Genomic DNA, 21,256 nt, shown 5'->3' on the forward strand with positions numbered 1-21,256 from the left:
GGACCCAGGCCTGGCCTGCTTGAGGGAGGACTTGGGGCCATGGTGCTGCCAGCCAAGCGGCTGACCGGAGTCCTGGGCCAGGCAGAGTGAGCACGGGGACAGGACCATAAATAGCATCTGGGCATACATATGCTCACTCATGCTCACACACACACGCTCTGCAGGTCAGACGCCATGGCCTGCTCTGCAGGAGTGACTCTGCACCCAGCCCAGGTGTGGGGGGACCAGCACATGTGTACACACAGGTGGGCTGCAGGGCAGGACAGTGCTAGGTCTCAGGGAAAGGGACGGAGCACAGGCACCATCCAGCATGTCAGTTGTTTGGGAGTAGATCCTGGGAGCCATGCAGTTTTCATCCAGGCATGCAGTTTTTGAAGCACTGAATACAGCAGGAAGATCTTCCCAAGCAGCTTCCCGCACGTGCACCTATGCAGGCTGGTGAACAGCCTGGCTTTGCCTCAGTATTCTCGGGCTTTTCCAGGAGCAAGTGGGCTCCCGTTGGCTCGTGGTTCAGCTCAGCCTCTATCAAAGGCCTTGCAGTGTCACTACTTTGAGTTGAAAGCTTGGAAAAGTGTCTACTGCCCAGCATGCAGCCCTCAAGTTCCCAGGGAAGGCTTGCTGAGGTAAAAGGTGAGTGAACAGTGTACAGACACAGGTCAGAGACTGCCAGGGCCATTCTTGCCTGCCAGGGCTTCCTCAGGGAGCTTGGCCTCTAGCCCTCATCCAGGGCCTGGCAGGACACTTTCCTTGGTACAGAAGTTTGTGCACTTTTGTCCTAGTGTCTATGCTGTAAGAGCCTGGTTGGAGTGTCAGAGGGAATTGGATCGCCCTAGGCAGTTATGGCTGAGTGAGGCCAGGGTGGTCTTGGAATGCCGTGTGGTCTGGGCCTCTATGGTCACACTGGCAGACTTGTGTCTGGGCTATGCGATCTGGGCTATAGCACAGGGCTATTCCCTAGCCTTGAGACCCACTCCTGGTGTCTGCTGCAGGTCCTGCTCAGCAGTGAGCCCAGAGGAGAGGCCTTGCACTCCTTCCCACTGGCCCTTGTCAAGAACATGGGTGCTGGCTGATCAGTAAGGCAGGCCTCAGCAGCCCAGGAGGATGCTGCCTCTATTCAGAACAAGGGAACTGCAGCCTCTCTCAGGATCACCAGCGAGGGCAGGGCTGAGCCCGCTGCCATGTAGGGCACCTCACCTGGGACCATACTGTCTGCTGCAGCCTCAGAAGCCTTTGATTCGTCTACTAGCATGTGTGTGATGTTTACTCTGTGATCACCACCCTTAGGAACCAAAGCAGAACATAGTGAACCCTGGTTCACGTGTTCCTCGTTCCCCTATGCCCGCCACCAGCAGGGTAATATCAGTTTGTCTCCCTGGGACTTCCTTCAGCAGGCTTTCACACAGACATTGCAGGGGTGCTTGTTGGTAAACACACACACTGCAGCTCTGCCATTTGCTCTGCAAAGGAGCACATTACAAGACTGCAGGCCCTGGGGATTTCATTTACTGCTCACACATTCACGCCTCAGTAGTACTTATGGGCTTCCAGGTAAAGATGACAGATTGAACACTCGCATTTACTTGGGTTCAATCTTGAACTCCTACTAAAAGAATAGTGAAAGAAGTTTTAAAAGGCAAAAAACAAAACTCACAAAGGCATGTAAAATGATGCAGCCGCTGTGGAAAACAGAATGTCAATTCATCAAAAAATCAAATGTAGAATTACCATAAGATCCAGCAATTCTGGGTATATACACAAAAGAATTGAAAGTATATTTGCTCACCCATATTCACAGCAGATTATTCACAATAGCCAAGAGGTGGAAGCAGACCAGATGTCCATAGACAGACCAATATACAAACAAAATGCAGTCTGTCCACACAATGGAATATTATTCAAGCTCAAAAAGAAGGAAATTCTGACAAATGTTACAACATGGATGAATCTCGAGGACATTATGCTAAGTGAAAGAAGCCAGTCACCGAAGACCAAGTGCCATATGATTCCACTCATTTGAGGCCCCTAGAGTAGTCATATTCATAGAGACGGACAGTGAAATGGCAGTTACCATGGGTTAGGGGGAATGAGAAATGAAGAGTCATTGTTTAATGAGTACAGAGTTTCCATTTGGGAAGATGTAAAAGTTCTGGAGACAGATGTGGTGATTGTTGCTCAGCAATATGAATATACTTAATGCCATTAAACTGTACAACTTAAAATGGTTAAAATGGTAAATTCTATGTTATGTGTATTTATGACAATAAAAAAATGAAACCCACAAGAACAAAGAGAGTGGAGGAGGAAGAAGTATGTTTTAGAAGCTGAGAAGCACATGGAAAAGTCGCAGGAAACTGACTTGGCAGACCAAGAAAGGTGTGTCCCAAGCAAACAGTGGAAAAGTTCAGGAGTCGAAACAGGTAGCAAACTAAAAGCTCAGTAGTGGGTGGAACCATCTTCCTCTAACAATGGTTTGGAAAGGGGTGACCTTGAAGCTTAAAACAAAAGAACTAGATGAAAGTCTGTTTAAGGGGAAAAAGCAGCTACAATGGAATAAGTGAGTGCATAGATTCTAGACCCAGAGCATCTGGACTCAAATCCCATCCACATTTTCAAAATTGGCCATATTCTGAGCTGTAAAACAAATGTCAATAAATATTAAGGAATGTAAAGCATAGAAAGCATGTTCTGTAACTACAGCAGAATTAAATTAGCAACCAGTAAAACAGAGATATCTGGAAAACTCCAAGTATTTGGAAACTAAAAAATGTACTACTGAATAACCCATGGGTCAAATAAAAATCAACAGGAAAATCAGAAAGTAATTTGAACTGAAAGAAAACGAAAGCAAAACATTCTGAATATGTAGGATGCAGCCAAAGCGGTTCTTAGAGGGAAATTTATAGCACCTAAATGTCTATATTAGAAAATAAGATCTGAAGTCAATGACCTCAGCTTCTACTTTAAGAAACTTCTAAAAAGGGGGTGGGGGGGTGAAGGGAGTACATTATATAGAAAGTAAGCAGGAGAAAGGAAATAATGAAGATCAGAGTAGAAATCAGTGAAAGAGAAATAGAGAAAAATGCAGAAAATCAGTGAAATAAAATGCTGATTCTTTGAGAAGATCAATAAAATTGACATACCTTCAGCCAAACTGATCAGAAGAGACAAAAATAGAAAAGGCATAAATTACCAACATCAAGAATGGAAAATGATATCACTACAGAGTGAATAGATGTTCATAATAAGGAAATATTATTAACAACTTTATGCCAATAAACTTGACAATTTAGAGGAAATGGACAGATTCCCTTGACACAAACTACCAAAGATCACACAACAAGAAATAGATAACCAAATTGCAACTTTCTGCAGGAAGAAAAATGGGGAGTAAGGGGAATAGATAATGAGAAAAATCATGTACCTTTTCAAGAAATTTTATTAGTTTTCATGGTTTTAATATTCTAGTCTGTCCAAAAAATTTAATTGATGCTTAAAAATCCCAGGCTCGGATGGCATCACTGGTGAATTCTACCAAACATTTTATTGTTTGTATAGCAATTCTTTGCAGACTCATCTAGAAAATTGAGGTGGAGGGAATATTTCCCAATTGTACACTTAAAATGGTTCAGTGGCTGTATTTTTATGTCTATATTTTACCACAATTAGGAAAAAAATCCTCTAGTCAGAATTCTACAAAAGGGACATTATAAGAAAATAAAGCACAGACCATATCATTAACAATATTTTATCAAATTGAATCCACCAATATGTAAAAAGTATGTGTCTTGAATGGGGTTTATTCAATGAATCAAAGGTTGGTTTAACATTGAGAAATCAAACATTGTAATTTTTCACTCAACAGAGAGAAAAAGGGGAACCATATGATCATCTCAATAAATGTAGAAAAAGCATTTGACAAAATCCACCCTTGCCCTGGCCAGTTTGGCTCAGCGGTTAGAGCGTCAGCCTGCGGTCCAGAGAGACCTGGGTTCGGTTCCTGCTAAAGGCATGTACCTCGGGTGCAGTTTGGTCGTGCGGGCGGCAACCACTCGATGTGTCCCTTTCATGTCGATATTTCTCTCTCTCTCCCTCCCACTGTATCTGAACAAAAAAATGGAAAAATGTCCTCGGATGAGGATAAAAAAAAAAAATCCACCCTTGAATTTCTTTTCTTTTCTTTTTTTTTAGTATGTGCCCCTAGCGGAAACCGAACCTGGGACTCTCTGGTCTGCAGGTTGATGCTCCAACTGCTGCCAAACCGGCCAGGGCTCCACCCTTGCATTTCTGACAAAAACTAAACAAATTAGGAATAGAAGGGAACCTCTTTAACCTGATAAAAAGCATCTATAAAAATCTACAGTACCTAAGAGAATGGAAAGCAGGGGCTTGAACAGATACTTGTGCTCCAGAGAATGGCAGTTTTGCAGTTCCTTTTATGTGTCTGAGATTAAGGAGGGAATTAAGGAAGATTCCATGGAGGTCAGAGAAAGCAAGGCAGGGATTGTATTACAGGGGAGTTAACAAGATTATAAAATATCTAAAATAGGCAAATTAATAGAGACAGAAAGGAGATTAGAATCGCCAGGAGCTGGGAGAGGATGGGATGAGAGTTACTACTTAATGGGAACAGGGTTTCTGTCTGAGGTGATGAAGGGATTTGGAAGTCGCTGTGCTGATTACATGACATTGTGAACATTCTTAATGCCACTGACTTGTACACTTAAAATGGTTCAGTGGCCATATTTTTACATCTATATTTTACCACAATTAGGAAAAAAATCCTCTAGCCAGAATTCTACAGAAGATAAAAGACTGGCTGCTTTCTCCCTAAGATCAGGACCAAAGTAAGGACCTCCACTTCTGGGCCTAGCCAGGGCAGAGTCTTGAGAAAGACACAGAAGGCATCCAGATGGGAAAGGAAGTGTGCAGTTGTCTTTAGTTACAGACAACACAGTCTTCTATGTACAAAATCCTGTGAGATGTATAAAATTACTATTCGAACTAACAAGTGAGTTTAGCGAGGTTGCAAGATATAAGAATCATGTTTCTATATGTTAGCAACAAACTATTGGAAATGGGTGTTTTAAAATATCATTTGCATTGGCATTAAAATAGCATAAACCTAGGGATAAATCTAACAAAAGATGTATAGCACTTCTATGCTGAAAATACAAAACATTGCTGAAAGTCTGGAAGGCCTAATTTAATGGAGAGATATACCGTGTTTATGAATCAGAAGACTCAACGTTGTTAAGATGTCACTTCTACCAGATTGTTCTATAGATTCAGTCCTAATATAAATCTTAATAGTTTTCTTAATTTATAAATTAACAGGTTATTTATAAAATTAATAGAAAATGGAAAGAACCTAGAATAGCCAAAATACCTTTTTTTAAAAAAAAAGGAAGTTGGAGGACTGACATTACCTGATTTCAAGTCTTATTTAAAGCTGCAGTAATCGGGAGAATGCGGTGTTAGCTACAGGCAGCAGTGGGCCAGTGGACACCATGCAGCTTAAAAGCAGACCCACACAGTGAAAAGGGGAATGTGGTTTCCCCAAATGGTGTTAGGACAGTTGGCTATCCAAATGCAAAAAGATGAGCTCCAATCCATACTTTGTACAGTATGCAAAAGTTAACTCAAATGGATCACAAACCAAAATTTAAAACTATAAAACTGCTCAAACAAAACAGGGAACATTTTCTGTTTCCTCGAGTTAAACAAAGGTTTTTACATATGACACTAAAAGCACTATCTATAAGACAAAAATATGGATAAATTGACTTCATCGAAATTAAATCTGTTCAGAAGACACGTTACGAGAATGAACAGATAAGCCAGTCACAGACAAGCAAGGAGAGGGGCTAGAAGGACCCATGTGGCGATGGGCCAGAGCTGGGGGCACCAGTGTAGGACAATGCCAGTACACATGTTCCCTTGAATGTCAGCCGAGAACACCCAGAAGTAGTGGTGCCCCCAATAGCAGTGAGCACACCTGACACCCAGATCTTGATTTCTTTTTTTCTTTTTTTTTGGTACGTGCCCTTAGTGGGAACCGAACCCAGGACTTTCTGGTCCGCAGGCCAATGCTCCAACTGCTGAGCCAAACCAGCCAGGGCCAGATCTTGATTTCTAATACCATTTTCTGTTTAACGGAATCAGAGCTCCTTGGAGAAACCGCTAATTCTAGGGCTGATGCAGGGAATGTTCACAATACCAAAGCAAGGACATGCTGGAGGGCGAGGGGGACGATGGGTGTGTCACAGGACACAGGAGCCACCAAAAGAGCTCCCAGAGCCTAAAGCTGGAGCAATTTGAGCAACAAAATAAAGTTGTATCAGATTATAATCCAAAGTGTAAAAATCAAGATCTGCGTTTCCATCCCGATATAAAGATTAGGTAGATGTCTCCCGTGAAGGATGTAGATGGCCCGCCACCAGGGAAACTCCCACACTTAGTGTGGCCCATGCAGTAACTTCCTTCTAGAGAGCACGCACAGGGAGCAAAGGGTCCACTTCCACTGTGGGTTTTTTATACAGAGTGGGAGGAGCGCCCAGAATAGCCTGAGAAAGCAGCCCCAGCCCCTCCAGCAGCAGCTCAGGAGCAGGCCTGGGGTGCAACCATCTGAGAAGAGGCTGCACCCCTGCCTTTCTGTGAGAACGGGTCATAAGCTGACTGCCCTGCCCCATGGTGCCCAGAGGGCCCCTGGCACCTGCCCAACCACACGGCCCAGATAGCTCACATATACAACCCCACACCCATCCCCAGAGTGTAAGCTAGAAGTGGCTGCTTACAGGATACTTGTCTCACACCAGCACGCCTGTGCTGGGGTCCCCAACAGTCCCCGGCTGGGCATTGGCCAGCGGCCCTGTCTTCCCTGAGGAATCTGGCAGGGGCAACACCTTCCCAGATGACCAGGCTCAGCCCCAGCAGGCCCAGGGGCTTCTTCCAGCCATGTGGGGACCGAGTGAGTGGGCACTCACTCCTGCCTTTGTGTTCATGGTCCTCATGGCTCTGTTTGCTCCCCAGTGACACAGCACATGAAGGAACTCCTGGAAAGGAACACTAAGAAGAAGTCCAAGTTGAGAAAGAAACCCAAGCCCTATGTTGAGGAGCCAGATGGTAGGGCCTCTCTCTGCAGCCCCTGCGCTGTCTGCACAGCTCTGCTCTCAGCTCGGCCACCTGGCCTCTTCTCTAACCACTTCCGGGCTGGGGGGCACTAACCCTAAGGCCTGTGGCCTCCTCCTCAGCTGGCTGGAGGCCCTGGTCACTGGCTGAGCTCCTGGTAGAGGCCGCCTTTCTCTGTGGTGTCAGAGCAGTTCCCAGCTTGCATGCTGGGTTCTCAGTGGGCAGGGCTCTGAGGATCAGGCCTGCTGGAGGCACCCAGGTAAGTGTTTGGTGAGGGAGTTCCCATGGCAAGTGCCTCCCAGCCCTGGCCTCCAGTCCAGGCATAGCAGGGGCCCTGGCTTAGGAACCCCACCCTGTCCAAGCTCTAAGGAAGCCCTGTTAACCCAAGACTGTGCCCTCCCTACTGGGGAACTGAGTCCCATTGCTGTCGGGTCAGCCCCCAGCCACCCTCCCCACTTCTTCACCATGCTTAAACTGCTCCTCTTCCCCTGAGACCACTCCACCTCGACCCTTCCTCTGGGCCGCCCTTGGCAGGAGAAGGGGGCAGGTGTGACCCAGGATTCCTGGCTACCCTTGCCCCATTCTTGTTTGGGACAGGAGTCGAAGGAGCTCTGAGCTCCTGCATGAGCTCATTCTTTTCTTTTTTAATCCTCAACCAAGGATATTTTCCATTTATCTTCAGATAGAGTGGGAGGGAGAGAGAGACATCGATTGGTTGCTTCCCACATGACCCCAACCAGGGCCTGGGACTGAACCGCAACCGAGGTACGTGTGCCCTTGACCAGAATCAAACCTGCGACTGTTTGGTCTGGGCCAATGCTCTAACCACTGAGCAAAACCAGCCAGGGCCTGAGCCCATTTCTTTTTTTGTTTGTTTTGGTATGTGCCCCTAGTGGGAACCGAACCCAGAACTCTTTGGTCTGCAGGCTGACGCTCCAACCGCTGAGCCAAACCGGCCAGGGCTTGAGCCCATTTCTTGAGTCAAGTTGCAGCAGCCAGGTGGAGCTGGGGGCACAGTGAGCAAGCATGTCCTGTGGGCCTGGAGCTGCCCAGCAGGACACTGCAGCCTGAGATGCTGGGTAGGAGGAAGGTGCGGACGCTGGCGCAGTAGCACAGACTCTAGGAGAGCTATTTGTGTTGGTCCCTCTGTGAGCCTGTCTCCCTACCTGTAAAGCAGGATGAATGCGCCCTGGTGAGGCTAGACCAGGCAGTGGGCTTGGAGCAGAGCACCCACACTACTGCAAGGGTTTCCCTGGGATGCCCATGGGCACTGCCAGTGACACCCCAGGCACTCAGCAGACACCCCACAGTCCTGACCCAGGAGGCTGTGCCCATGACAGCCCGTGGTGCAGAGGGATCTAGACACCTGTGGCCTCAGTTCCTGGTCAGCCCAAAAATCTGACACCAGCCTCCAAGGTCAGCCCTTTACAGCACCTGTGAGACAGGTGTTGTCCCTGTCCCGCCCTGCAGAGGAGGAAGGAGACTCAGGCCCAGAAAGACTGCATCTGACCACTACCACCAGCCAAGAGGTGGCAGCCAGTAGGTCTTTAGGTTACAGCCTGTTGGGTTGGGCCCCAGGAAGCCCTGGGACAGTGGTCAGGGCGTGTCTCCCCCAATCTCCAAGACTAGGGACAGGAGGCACATGCCCCAGGGCGAGGTGGGCCTGCCCCAGTGGAGGGGCAGGCAGCCCTTGCTGCAGAGCGCTCCTGGCCCCACGTGCTCAGATCAGCCTAAGCCCGTTGCTCAAGCACCATCCGTTCTCCTAAACCAAGAGTGCAACCAGAAGGGCCACGTCAGCCTGTGGCAGAGTCCAGGTGCCCTGGCCACAGCTGGCTGGTCAAAGGCCGCAGCTGGGATCTTCTCTCTGGTGTCTGTGGGTCCCCAGGGACTTGAAACAGATTCTGTAGGGTTCAAACATCTATGATAAATGTGTGTTTTTATTTTGATTACTCTAAAAAAGAACCCCCTTACCAGATATAATGAAAAACTCTTGTGAAAGTTAGAAATGAGAAGATTTTCATGACTAATGTTTGTACCATTTGAAAAAAAATTTTTTTTTTAATCCTCACCCAAGGACATATTTCCATTGTTTTTCAGATAGAGTGAGAAGGAGAAAGAAAAAAAAAACAAAAACAAAACATCGATTGGTTGCCTCCCCCACAACCCCAATCAGGGCCAGGGATCAAACTGCAACTGAGGCATGTGCCCTTGACTGGAATCGAACCCACGACTCTTTGGTCCACCAGCCCAAAGCTCTAACCACTGACCCAAACTGGCCAGGACTGAAAACATTTTCATTAATTTTCAGAGAAGAAGCGAGAGGGAGAGAGAGAGAGAGAAACATCGATCACCTGCCTGCTGCCTGCTGCCTGCCCTCTACCCAGGATGAAGCCCACAACCTGGGCATGTGCCCTGACTGGGAATCCAGCAACCTTTCACTCCGTGGGACATGCCCAGCCAGCTGAGTCAAACTGGCCAGGGCTATTTGTGTTTTTCACACTGGGGTCCAAGGACCCCCATGTTTACAAGAAATTGATTCATTTAAAAGACTCAGACAGCCCTGGCCGGTTTGGCTCAGCAGTTGGAGTGTCGGCCAGAGAGACCCGGGTTCAGTTCCCACTAGGGCCATGTACCTCGGTTGTAGTTTGTCCCCGGCCCTGGTTGGGTCGTATGGGTGGCAGCCACTTGATGTGTCCCTTTCACATCAATGTTTCTCTCTCTCTCTCTCCCTCCTACTCTATCTGAGCAAAGAATGAAAAAATGTCCTTGGGTGAGGATAATAAATAAATAAATAAATAACGCCCTGGCCGGTTTGGCTCAGCGGTTAGAGTGCCCGCCTGCGGTCCGGAGAGACCCGGGTTCGGTTCCCGCTAAGGGCATGTACCTTGGTTGCAGTTTGTCCCCGGCCCTGGTTGGTCGTGCGGGTGGCAGCCACTCGATGTGTCCCTTTCACGTCGATGTTTCCCTCTCTCTCTCTCCCTCCCACTCTGTCTGTACAAAAAATGGAAAAATGTCCTCGGGTGAGGATAAAAAAAAAAAAAAAAAAAAAATTCTTTAAAAAATAAATAAATAAATAAATAAAAATAAATAAAAGACTCAGCCTGGCCAGTGTGGCTCAGTGGATTGAACGTTGTCCCATGGACTGAAAGGTTGCCACTGGATTCAATTTCTGGTCAGGGCACGAACCCAGGTTTCGGGCTCCATCCCCAGTGGGGGGCATGCAGTGGGGGCATGCAGGAGGTAGCCGATCGATGTTTGTCTCTCTAAAAAATCAATAAAAACGCCCTGGCCAGTTTGGCTCAGCAGTTAGAGCGTCGGCCTGCGGTCCGGAGAAACCCGGGTTCGGTTCCCGCTAAGGGCACGTACTTCGGTTGCAGTTTGTCCCCGGCCCTGGTTGGTCGTGCGGGTGGCAGCCACTCGATGAGTCCCTTCACGTCGATGTTTCTCTCTCTCTCTCTCCCTTCCTCTCTCTCCCTCCCACTCTATCTGTACGAAAAATGTCCTCGGGTGAGGATAAAAAAAAAAAAAAAAAAGTCTCAGCCATGGCCAGTTGGGTACACAGACCAAAGGAACAAGGGTTTGATTCTGGTCAAGGGCACATACCGAGGTTGCAGGTTCGATCCCCAGCCCTGGTTGGGGTCGTGTGGGAGGCGACCAGTTAATGTTTCTCTCACATAGATATTTCTCTCCCTCCCTCTCTTCCACTCTCTCTAAAGATCAGTGGAAAATATCCTAGGGTGAGGATTAACACACAGAAAAGACTCAGACATTTAGATTTGAGACTTGGGTCTAGAGGCCTCCGTTGGGCGGGTGGGCAGGCCCAGCAGAGCAGAGTGCTATCCAGCCCACCTGTCTGTCTGTCCCTTGGTCTATGGCAACTGGTTCAGATGGCTTCTCTGGGCTCAGCTTCACTCTGTGTTCTCTGTTTCACTGCTACTTCCCCTTCTCTTCCCTCTCTGGGCCAGAAAAGATGTTCCACATGTTTCAGGCCCACCTAAGAATGGTCTCTTGCCCAGTCCCTCTTCCCTCTCCCCTCATCTCTCTATCTGGAGAGCCCCCTGGCCAGGGTCCCCGAGGTCCTTGTCCTCAGAATGCCAACCCAACCACCCACCCCACACCCCACAGCAAGAAATTGTGCTGCCAGGGGCGGAGTTGTAGAAAGCCCACAGACCTCCAAAGGTAGTCCTTCTAGGGCATCACCCTCCCAGTGACAGCCAGGCTCCAAACAGGGCATCCCCTCCACACTCATGGCCTTTCCACCATGGCCGGGCCTGGGCCTCCCTCTCCTGACCCCTGCTCAAGCAGCCCTCAACCCAGCAGGCATGGGCAAGCCTGCCCCCAGGGCTGCCCAGGATCCCCAGTGAGGGGCAACATTGCAGGAGAGCTAGGCCTAGTGTCCAGCCAGCCCCAACCCTGCCCTGGCTCAAGGCCGGGCTTCTGAGCACCTCCAGGCCTACAGCATGTGGAAATGGCTGCGCAGGGCCAGCTGGGGAAGGGAGCCTGAAGTTTGGAGGCCCTGGAACCCAGGCCCTGCCTTGTCTTGTCTGGAGAACAGGCCTCATACCCACACTGCCCTTCCTGGACATGGCGGAAGGAGTTCCTCTCCAGCCTGGCTCTTCTGCAACTGGAAGAAGTGCTCCTTGCTGCTCCATGTGGATTTCTGCTCCAAAGGACAGCCCTGGAGAATGAGGACCCACTGCCCTGGGCAAGGGATGGCCAGACAATCCAGGACACCCAGGGCTCTGGCAGGGGCTGCCTCTCCTCACCCCTCTCTGCTGCTTCCTCTCAGTCACTGGCTGGCCTGCAGCCCCTGTGCCCACACATCCATTCCAAGCCGACCAGCATCCCTTCTTTTCCAGGGGTGGCGATAAGCACATATGCCAAGTACTGTTACCACAAGCTGCAGAAGGCAGCCCTGACTGGGGCCAAGAAGGTACGAGCATCTCCCAGGACAGCTGGGCAGGGTCAGGCGGGCTGTACCAGAGACTCCTAGACGAGGGTACAAAGGGAGGTGGGGACCCTTGGGCACCTACACATGGTGAGCTGCAACAGCCATAGTGTATAGGGTGCTGGGCAGGCAGCCAGGGAAGGCCTCCCATAGGGGTGCACCCCCAGCTCAGGAGCCAGTGCAGACAAAGAGGTGTGTGGCTGGGCCAGGGCATCAGGCCACCAGCCCTAGTGAGGGAGGCAGCATTGCCACTGCCACTATCTGGCTGGTTCAGAGAACAGGCCAAGGGACCACCCCTCCCTGAGGGGACCCTCACCCCTGGCAGGTGGGTCAGAAGACTGCCCTGTGCTCCTTGGCTCACACCGGGCCACCCGCCAGCCATGGAGGTCCGAGAATCCAGACTCATCACAGGGCCCCAGCCAAGGGTGGCCCCACACACAGGCAGGTGAGCCTGTCCCATGTGCGCAGACAGGCGGTCCCAGCAGCACGCCCTCTCCTGCGCTTCCCTGACATCACCATAGTGGGGACTTCTGCCACCTGAAGGAGCTTGACATTCACACCCCGGCCCACACCCATCCCGTCCTCTGTGGCTCTTGTAGAGAGCAGGTGGCCTCAGTCACACCACACAGCTGGGCCTTGTTCCCTGGACTGTTGGAACCTGCAGCCATCCTCCCCTCCCATCCATCCTGGTGGGTGCAGTATCTGCACCCCTCCCTCTCCCTTTCAACCCACTACCCCACACAGGAAGCCCCTCAGGCCCTCCTGCACCTGACCCTCCCCCACTTATGTTGAAGGCAGGTGCCCCCCACTGTTCCACAGCCTGGTCTCCCCTTTCCTCTTCCTCTCCCCCCTGAATGCATTGCTCTAGCCCTGCCACAGACTTCAGAAGCCATTGCCTGCACCCACCCCGGCTCCTCCTGTGCACCACCACCCCAGCATATCACCTGTGGCCCTCATCCACCAGCCTGGCCCCGGCCCCAGGCAGTTCCCTGACTGGCCCACCCAGGGGTCATTCCCACCCTTCTCCCATGAAGCTGGATGCGGTATGGCCTAGTAGAAGGCCCCCGGTGACTGGCCAGGAAGTCGGTGGGGTGGGGGGGTTTCCAACTCTGGCTGGGCAGAAACCTGGAATTCAAGGGGATTCGAGGACAAAGAGAGGAGGGGGCAGCCAAGCCAGGGGCAGTCCTGGGGTTGGGGGCTGGGAGCTAGGCCTGGCGGGACAGAGCGGGGCTGTCTTTGCAGGGGCTAAAGAAGCCCAACGTGGAGGAGATCCGGCATGCCAAGAACGCTGTGTTCAGCCCATCCATGTTTGGCAGTGCCCTGCAGGAGGTCATGAGCATGCAGAAGGAGCGCTACCCTGAGCGGCAGCTGCCCTGGGTCCAGACGCGGCTGTCTGAGGAGGTGCTAGCGCTCAACGGTGACCAGACAGAAGGCATCTTCAGGTGCCTGAAACTTGGGCTGTGGGTGTGGGGGCCGCGGCAGCTCCACTGTACATCTTGGGCAGACGGGCCATTGGACAGCAGGCTTCAGAGCAGCCAGAGGCCAGCATCTGGCTGGTGCCAGTGGAGGCAGGAGCCATCCTTAGGAGGCAGGTCAGCAGGGTTATCTCCCTGCATGGCAGCATGCCCAAACCCAGGCAGAAGGGCTGGCTAGGGTAAGTGCCCCTACAGAAGTAGCCACCAGGGGCCCAGGAAGCTGTTGGATTTCAGCCGTAAGCAGAGCCTGAGATGGAAACCTGGAAAGATGCAGCAACCCCAGCAGTTGGTCCTTACCTATAATTGGGGATAACACTCCCTTGTCCCATGGACCAGTCACCTGCTGTCATGACTCACCTACCCAGACCCCAAAAAGACAGCTGGGAAAACAGGCTCAGGGTCTGTACAGAGGAATGCACCTGCTTGGGGGTAGGAAGGAGGCCAATCTGGAGGAGAGGGGCTGAGCAACCCTGACTGGGGAAGCCACACTCCTTCTCCCTGATGCCCGCCCTTTTCTCCACAGAGTCCCTGGGGACATTGATGAGGTGAATGCCCTGAAGCTACAGGTGGACCAGTGGAAGGTGCCTACAGGCCTGGAGGACCCCCACGTCCCTGGTGAGCCGTCAGGCCCCTGGGCAGCAGGGCAGGCCCAGTCCATGCAGTTCAGATGGTTCCGCTCCTGGTGATGCAGCGGCTCCCGGCTCATTCCCAATGAGCGCACCCCTTGTCCACTGGACAGCCGCCTGGAGGGTCCTTCCTCCAGCCTTACCTATTCACAGCAGCTGCACAGCCCTTCCTCAGAGAAGTCATATTCACATGTCAACCCCAGCATGATCCCCCAGGCCTCCAGGATCGGTCTCCTCAGCTTCATGACCTTGCTAGGGCCTGGGCCGCCGCAGCCCACCTTGGCCAAACAGCCTCTCCAGCCTGGTTCGCCTGCCGGCTCTTCAGGCCGCCTGCTGCCCACCCCCAGTCCCTTCCACACCCTTGCTACTGCTCTGTACTGTGCTCTGCCCAGGGTGCCGGCCCTGAGGCCTGGCTGAGCCCCTATGCTGTGTCCACAGCGTCGCTGCTGAAGCTGTGGTATCGAGAGCTGGAGGAACCCCTGATCCCTCACGAGTTCTACGAGCAGTGCATCGCGCACTACGAGAGCCCCGAGGCCGCCGTGGCCGTGGTGCACGCCCTGCCCCGCATCAACCGCCTGGTGCTGTGCTACCTCATCCGCTTCCTCCAGGTGTGTGGTGGCCCCTGACCATGCTGAGCCCAGAGCCCCTGGCGCCATCATCGGGACATGCTCTGCCCCCACCACTGGTACCTTTGACCCCAGCCCTACGCCCTGCATGCCCTACTGCCCCTGCCCACCAGCCACTGCCTTGCGCAGGTGTTCGTGCAGCCTGCCAATGTGGCCATCACCAAGATGGATGTCAGCAACCTGGCCATGGTGATGGCACCCAACTGCCTGCGCTGCCGATCAGACGACCCACGTGTCATCTTTGAGAACACTCGGAAGGAGATGTCCTTCTTGCGTGTGCTCATCCAGCACCTAGATACCAGCTTCATGGAGGGCGTGCTATAGCACGTGGGCTGAGGACTGAAGGTGGGGACAGCCAGGCTCGGGTGTGCCAGGGCAGGGGAGCACATGGGGAGGGGGGAGGGAATGCCCCAGCCACATGGAGGTAGCATGCCAGGCTCCGGCCATGCCCGCCCCAGCCCTGGACCCCCCCACCCCATCTTCCCCACCCAGGCCTGAGTGCTCAGCCAGGGCAGAGGAACTTTGAGAAGGGTGCCTCTGGCTTCACCTGCCTCATGGCCAGTTCCTTGGGTACTGCCCCCTCACCAGCTGCGGGTCAGCCCCCAGAAAGTGCCTTCTGTTTCCTGGAGCCAAGTGACACTGCCCCACTCAGGCGCCCGAGGGCACAAGCTGCCTCCTAGGGGCTCCTGGGCTCAGCCTGGGCCTGGCCTGGGCTCTGCCAGGTTGCTCCTCTCTCCCTCAATCTCCTGACCTGCAGGTTCCTCCTTCCCCAGCCCCTGCCCCTGATTCCCCTACCACCTGTGGCCTCCAGCATAGTAACTGCACAGGAGTTTGGGGGCTCCAGGGCACTGGGCTGTCTACCATCAGAGCTTGGCCCAGGCAGGGCCCTGGCAGGCTATCTCTGGGTGGGGAGGGGCCCCCCAAACCAAAGTCCTCTTGGGGGGGGGGGCAGGCTTGGGCAGGCATTCTTGGGGCAGGGTGGGGGAGGGATGAGAGTATTTTTTCTTGGTGTAACTATAAATTCAGAATCTATCCTGCAGCCCAACCCGCCTGTGTATAGATATATAGAGGGAAAGTTATAAAAACTAAATTTGCTAATGACATAGTTTTAACCCAAATGCTATTTATCTCCAAGCCATCCTAGCCCATCCTCTGTGCAGAGCAAGTTATCATTCCTTTTTCTTCTCCACTTCTTGGCTTCTGGCAAAAAAAAAAAAAAAATACCAGACCCTGCCCCATCCCCAGGGGGACCTGCAGCAGACAAGAGGGAAGAAGCTGAGCTGGGGGACCAGAGGGCACCAGGACTGCCCTTCTCGGAAGCTGGAGCTGGGGAGAGGGGGCACCTAACTCTCAGTTTGTACATTTTCCACTTTGGGATTTTCAGTTCCTATTATAAAACTTAATTTCTCCCAAGTTTATATATATATATATTTTTAGAGTTGAGTTTTTATTTATTAAAAAAGCCCAGCCCTGCAGAGGCCTGGTACCCTGTGGGGGGGGTGTCCTCAGTCTGGTGGGCTTGGGGCCTGGGCGGGGCAACCTGGCCACAGACTCGCTCTGACGCATGGATTGGAGAGGTGACAACTCTGTGTGAATAAAGTACATACGGAAACTTGCGAGCCATAGTCGCTGCCTGTTTTTTTCCGGTAGCTGTGGGAGTCTGGGCCAGCGATTCTCAACCTGTGGGTCGCGACCCTTTGGGGGTGAACAACCTTTTCACAGGGTCGCCTAAGACCATCGGAGAACATATTTCTGACGGTCTTAGGAACCGAGACACTGCTCCTCTATCCGTCACCAGGCAGGGCCGCCCATATGCAGATACGCCCACGTACAACACAAGGAACTGTACTAGAGGGTCTGGACATTAGGAAGGTTGAGAACCTAGACTCTAGGCAGTGACAGCCGGGTTGCTGATATGGGCCATCTGGCTGGGCAGGCCCAGGGAGAATGGGGGAAGCGGGGGGGGGGGGGGGGGGCAGCGTGGAGAGGAAGGGAAGGCGGGTGGGTAAAGAGTAAAGCTGCTTCCTGGGGATTGGGGGTAAGGTAATAAGCTGGGAAGGAGACTCCACCCTGGGCCATCTGCGGCCACCTTGAGTAATGGACTAGACCCCCAAAACCCAGCGGGATTGCCCACGCGGTGGACTTTTTCTGACTCGCCCTACCCCAACCAGGCATAGGCTTCTAGACAAGTGTTTATTCAGCACCTAGTCGGACACGCAGGCTCTGCTGCACCAAGGTGGCTTCCTAGGGGGAGAAGACAGGCACATGCGACTGCCGGTCCGCACCCGCACCGGCATCGGACCGCAGGGTGGGCCGACCCCACAGGCCCAGAAAAGGAAGAGCGTCTCAGCCGTCCAGAGTCCGGAAAGCGGGAGCGACCAGGCCGGGGCAGGCGACCTTCGCCGCGCTCGCCGGAACCCAAAGCGCGAGGCCTCGGCCGCAGGGGGACGTATGTTCACGCAGCGCCGCCGCCACCTGACCCGCCGGCTGCTTCCGGCGCGGGAGGACGATGTTGCTGGTGTGCGGGGCGCTCAGGGCCTGGGCTTTGCCCTTGGCGGGGTCCCCGGGAGCCCGGGCCTGTGGTGGGGGTGGGGGCGTCTCCTATACTCAGGGCCAAAGCCCGGAGCCCCGCACCCGGGAGTACTTTTACTACGTGGATCATCAGGGCCAGGTGGGCCAGGGGCGGGGTCGAGCAGGCCTCTTCAGGAGGGGCGGGGGCGGAGCCGGAAGGGTCGGCAGGGTCCGTAAGGTTAGTGAACCCAAGTGTGTTGAGATATGGCAACGCGTTGGAGAGGCCTCGCCCCGGGTCTCAGCTGAGGAGGGTTGGTCCCCAGCTGCCAACTCCACGTCCACACGTGGATGTGCCTCACGCGCTCTGCATCCCCAGTTCCTTCCGCACCCTTCAGCCACCAGTCCTGGGCTGCCCCGCCTGGTTTGGAAGCCCTGGCTGGAGCAAACTCCACATCCAGGTGGAAGCAAGTCGGGTAGCTTCCGCGGCGGAGGTGGCACATCTAAGTAGAAACTTGAGGGGAAAGGCGCGGAAAAAAGCCATTTCAGCGAACCTGTGCTCGAGGAAGCACGGCCCCGGCTACGGGGTAGATACGGGGAAGTCGGAAGGGCCCCTAGGTTTATCTACTACGCGCTTCTCTGTACACGATGTGAACAGAGGAGCAAAGAAAGCGGACATAGGCCCGGGCCCAGGCCAGCCCGGACCTCACCGACTTGGGAAGGTCTTCCAGCTGGGATTCATGGGTCACCGCCTGTCCCTTTGTCTACAGCTTTTCCTGGATGACTCCAAAATGAAGAACTTCATCACCTGCTTCAAAGGTACTGCTGCGCCCTCCTCTCCCACCTTCCTTCTCTCTTCGGGAAAGGCTTTGGAGGGCTCTGCTCCCCAACCCCGCCCGCAGCAGGGGACTGCGCATCCTGAGCTCAAGAGCCTCGCCATTTAGAGTGAAGCCAGGGTGGCTTTCCGACTGCCGGCGCCAGCCCTTGGCGTGGCCAGGGCGAGCTGTTTGCCTGGGGTGGCGGGGCCTGGCATGGTGAGCAGCCCGTGTCCTTCGCCTCCCCAGACCCGCAGTTCCTGGTCACCTTCTTCTCCCGTCTGAGACCCAACCGCAGCGGGCGCTACGAGGCCTCCTTCCCCTTCCTTTCTCCCTGCGGCAGGGAGCGCAACTTCCTGCGCTGCGAGGACCGGCCGGTGGTCTTTACGCATCTGCTGGCTGCGGGCCCCGGGCCCCCGCGCCTGTCCTACTGCGGCGGCGGCGAGGCACTAGCCGTGCCCTTCGAGCCGGAGCGCCTGCTGCCCCTGGCCGCCAACGGGCGCCTCTACCACCCCGGGCCAGAGCGCGCGGGTGGCGTAGGTCTGGTGCGCTCGGCCCTGGCCTTCGAGCTCAGCGCCTGCTTCGAGTACGCGCCCGGCGCGTCTGCGCTGCCCTCCCACGTGCGCTGGCAGGGCCGCCGCCTGGCCCTCACCATGGACCTGGCCCCACTGCTGCTTCCCCGCCCACCGCCCTGAGCGTCAGGCCGGAGGCCGCGGGCCCCTACCACCCCGGGGGCTCCTCCCACGCCTCCTGCCGGCGTCGCTGCGCGCGCGCCACCTGGAGAGCGCGCCGGACGCGTGCGCGTGCGCGTCGGAGACCACCTTGGCCCCGCCCCGCCCGGCGCTGTCCGAGGTGCTGCCGCGGCTGGTTCTCCGACCGACGGCGGGAAGGGGCGGGGTCACGGGCTCTTTTCCCTCCCTGGGGTGTCCTCTGATTCCCTGGGGTGTGCTCGCGACGGCTGGCCCGGGCGACTGGCAGGAGACGCGAGGGACCCCAGTGCGCGCGCGTGAGCGTCGCCCGCCCCTCCCCCGCCCAGCGCTGCTCCGTGGGCTGGGGCGCAGCGGGCTCGGCGGGGGAGCCGCGCCGCGGGAGCGTCAGGTGAGGGGACGCCCGACCCAAGGTCAGCGGGCTTGGGGGCGGGATCGGGGTAGTCCTGGGTGTGCCCATGGCGCTTACCGCGGACGTGTAACCTGGCGAGACCACACCCTGTCCTGAATTGCCCGGGACAGACCCGTGCTCTAAGGGGCGCAGGGGACGCCATGTGTCACCGAGATGCCCGGCTCGGTTTTCGCACTGCGCCAGACGGGGTCGCAGGGCTTCCTTCCTCTCCCCTCAACCATCCCCCCCCCCCCCCCCCCCCGCACAGATGGGCGCCCTGGAGGCTGTGACAGCCATCCCGAAGCCTACGTGTGACGCCCCGCCCCCTGCCCAGCCGGATTAGGGGTCTGTGGGAGGGCCATCCAGGCTCTTCCAGCCTGGGCCCTCATCCCTGCCCAGCTGGCCCTTCGACACGGATCCGCATCTAGGGGTGTCCGTGTGAGCAGCAGTGCCCCGAGTCCCGAGGATAAAGTCAAGAACCTTCTCTACTGGAGAGGCCTTACCCGTGGAGGCTGGGTGTGGGCGAGCCCTTTTGCCCAAGGAGATAAATGCCAGGGGCCCAGAGAAATCCCCCAGCTTCCTGTGTTTCAAAAACATTCTGAGACACCAGGGAACTGCCTCTGCTTGGGCCAAAGCTATTCCATTAAAACTTTTGCTGTGCCTACCTCTTCTCTAGTGACTTTAAATACTCCTGAGTTACACTTTAGGGCAAGATTTCAATAAACACCAAAGCCACTTGGCTCCTTTCTACATGACTCATACTCTTAGAGGGGAAGGATGAGAGAAAGAGAAACGTGGATGTGAGAGAAACATCAATCGGGTGCCTCCTGCACGCTCCTCACCGGGGATCGAACCAGGACCTCTTAGGCCATGGTATGATGCTCAATCCGCTGAGCCACACCAGCCAGGCTACATGACTCATACTCTTGATAGCAGGAGACCTGGTAAATAGGGGGTACTCAGAGGGGGAACCATTTGAGGTGGGGCTTGAGGCTTTGACATCTGACCCTCAGCCCTGCCATTCCTGGTTTGCTTCTCAGTCCAAGTCCCCACCTTTAAAACTGGACTCAGTGTGCATAGAACTAGACCCAGGCCTTCTCATCTCTCTAGGATCACAGTTGCACATGTATAAACCCCCAACACACTGCGCATTCCTTCAGTCCGGAAAGTCACTGTTGAAACTACACTAGAAACCCATTTGGTGGCCCGTTTCACACTCCAGTGCCCCACCGATCCCCCAAAAGAGGCATCTTTTTGGGACCCGGCATGGAGAAAGGCCCATAGCTTCTGAAATGTTCTCTATTGTTTGCCTTATCATCCCACTCTAACAAGTACCCTAAGAACAAGCCCTCATTCCAGTAAGCTGTTTCCCCCCCCTCCCTCCAGGGCAGGAGCAGGACAAAAGCAGTGTCTTGATTTTTTCATGGCTGTTGCTCCCCTAAGACCAGTTCTACCCTTGTCTCCCATCAAGTGGTAACAGGTGGATCATCCCATCAAGTGACAGCATGAGATGCAGGGATCAAGGACTAGATTAAGGCTCAGTGGGAGAGAGGACAAGGACACTGGCAGCATAGGGCCTCAGGCCTTGTTCTGGGGGCACAAAAGGGACCTCTCCTCTGGACTCTGTGCCTTACAAGGTCTCATGCCAGTCCTGGATGAGGAGTCTATATGCACAAGGGGTTGCGTTGGCTTTTCCCTGTCTGGCCTATGCTTGAGGAACTGGTCCCTGGAGTTCACCACCCACATGCTCCCAAGCCCATACCACTATACCTTGCACCGTAAGTCAGAAGATTGGCTGGTTGCAAGGATGTAGAGGGCAAAGACACCCACACGTCCACATGCCTGAGCTTCCTGCTCAGTACCAGGCAGAGATGGGATGGAAAGAGAAGGGGCTGGGGTGGGGTGGGCTCTCCACATGTGGCTTGTGTGCAAGACAGGACATCAGAAATTCTAAATTGGAACCTGATGCCCTTGACTGTTTTTGTTAAGGGAGAAAACATTTTATTTATCAGTTTCTTTTTTTTTTTTTTTT

At 54.0% G+C, this 21,256-nt stretch overlaps 2 protein-coding genes across 2 annotated transcripts in view; both read left to right on the forward strand.

The window, feature by feature from the left end:
* ARHGAP39 (Rho GTPase activating protein 39) overlaps positions 1-15,147 on the forward strand; it is a 54,545-nt gene extending 39,398 nt beyond the window's left edge. Inside the window, exons 7-12 of the mRNA XM_036281243.1 lie at positions 7,030-7,122; positions 11,988-12,061; positions 13,319-13,518; positions 14,075-14,166; positions 14,616-14,785; positions 14,933-15,147. Coding sequence (XP_036137136.1) covers positions 7,030-7,122; positions 11,988-12,061; positions 13,319-13,518; positions 14,075-14,166; positions 14,616-14,785; positions 14,933-15,127 — 824 coding nt within the window. The 3' untranslated portion in view covers positions 15,128-15,147. The remainder of the gene's footprint in view (positions 1-7,029; positions 7,123-11,987; positions 12,062-13,318; positions 13,519-14,074; positions 14,167-14,615; positions 14,786-14,932) is intronic.
* A 1,918-nt stretch (positions 15,148-17,065) lies between these two features.
* CUNH8orf82 (chromosome unknown C8orf82 homolog) lies at positions 17,066-18,891 on the forward strand. Its single transcript, XM_036281267.1, has 3 exons — positions 17,066-17,474; positions 18,082-18,130; positions 18,376-18,891. Exons 1-3 carry the CDS (start codon positions 17,313-17,315, stop codon positions 18,819-18,821), a joined length of 657 nt encoding a protein of 218 aa, XP_036137160.1. The 5' UTR covers positions 17,066-17,312; the 3' UTR covers positions 18,822-18,891.
* The last annotated feature ends 2,365 nt before the right edge of the window (positions 18,892-21,256 follow it).

This window comes from Molossus molossus, unplaced genomic scaffold (genome assembly GCF_014108415.1).
Source record: "Molossus molossus isolate mMolMol1 unplaced genomic scaffold, mMolMol1.p scaffold_m16_p_33, whole genome shotgun sequence".
Taxonomy (NCBI): Eukaryota; Metazoa; Chordata; class Mammalia; order Chiroptera; family Molossidae; genus Molossus; species Molossus molossus.

Coding starts and splice junctions, on each gene's coding strand:
- CUNH8orf82 (XM_036281267.1), top strand. CDS start 17,313: ATGTTGCTGGTGTGCGGGGCGCTCAGGGCCTGGGCTTTGCCCTTGGCG. Junction 17,475..18,081: donor ACGTGGATCATCAGGGCCAG/GTGGGCCAGGGG, acceptor CTTTGTCTACAG/CTTTTCCTGGATGACTCCAA. Junction 18,131..18,375: donor CTTCATCACCTGCTTCAAAG/GTACTGCTGCGC, acceptor TCGCCTCCCCAG/ACCCGCAGTTCCTGGTCACC.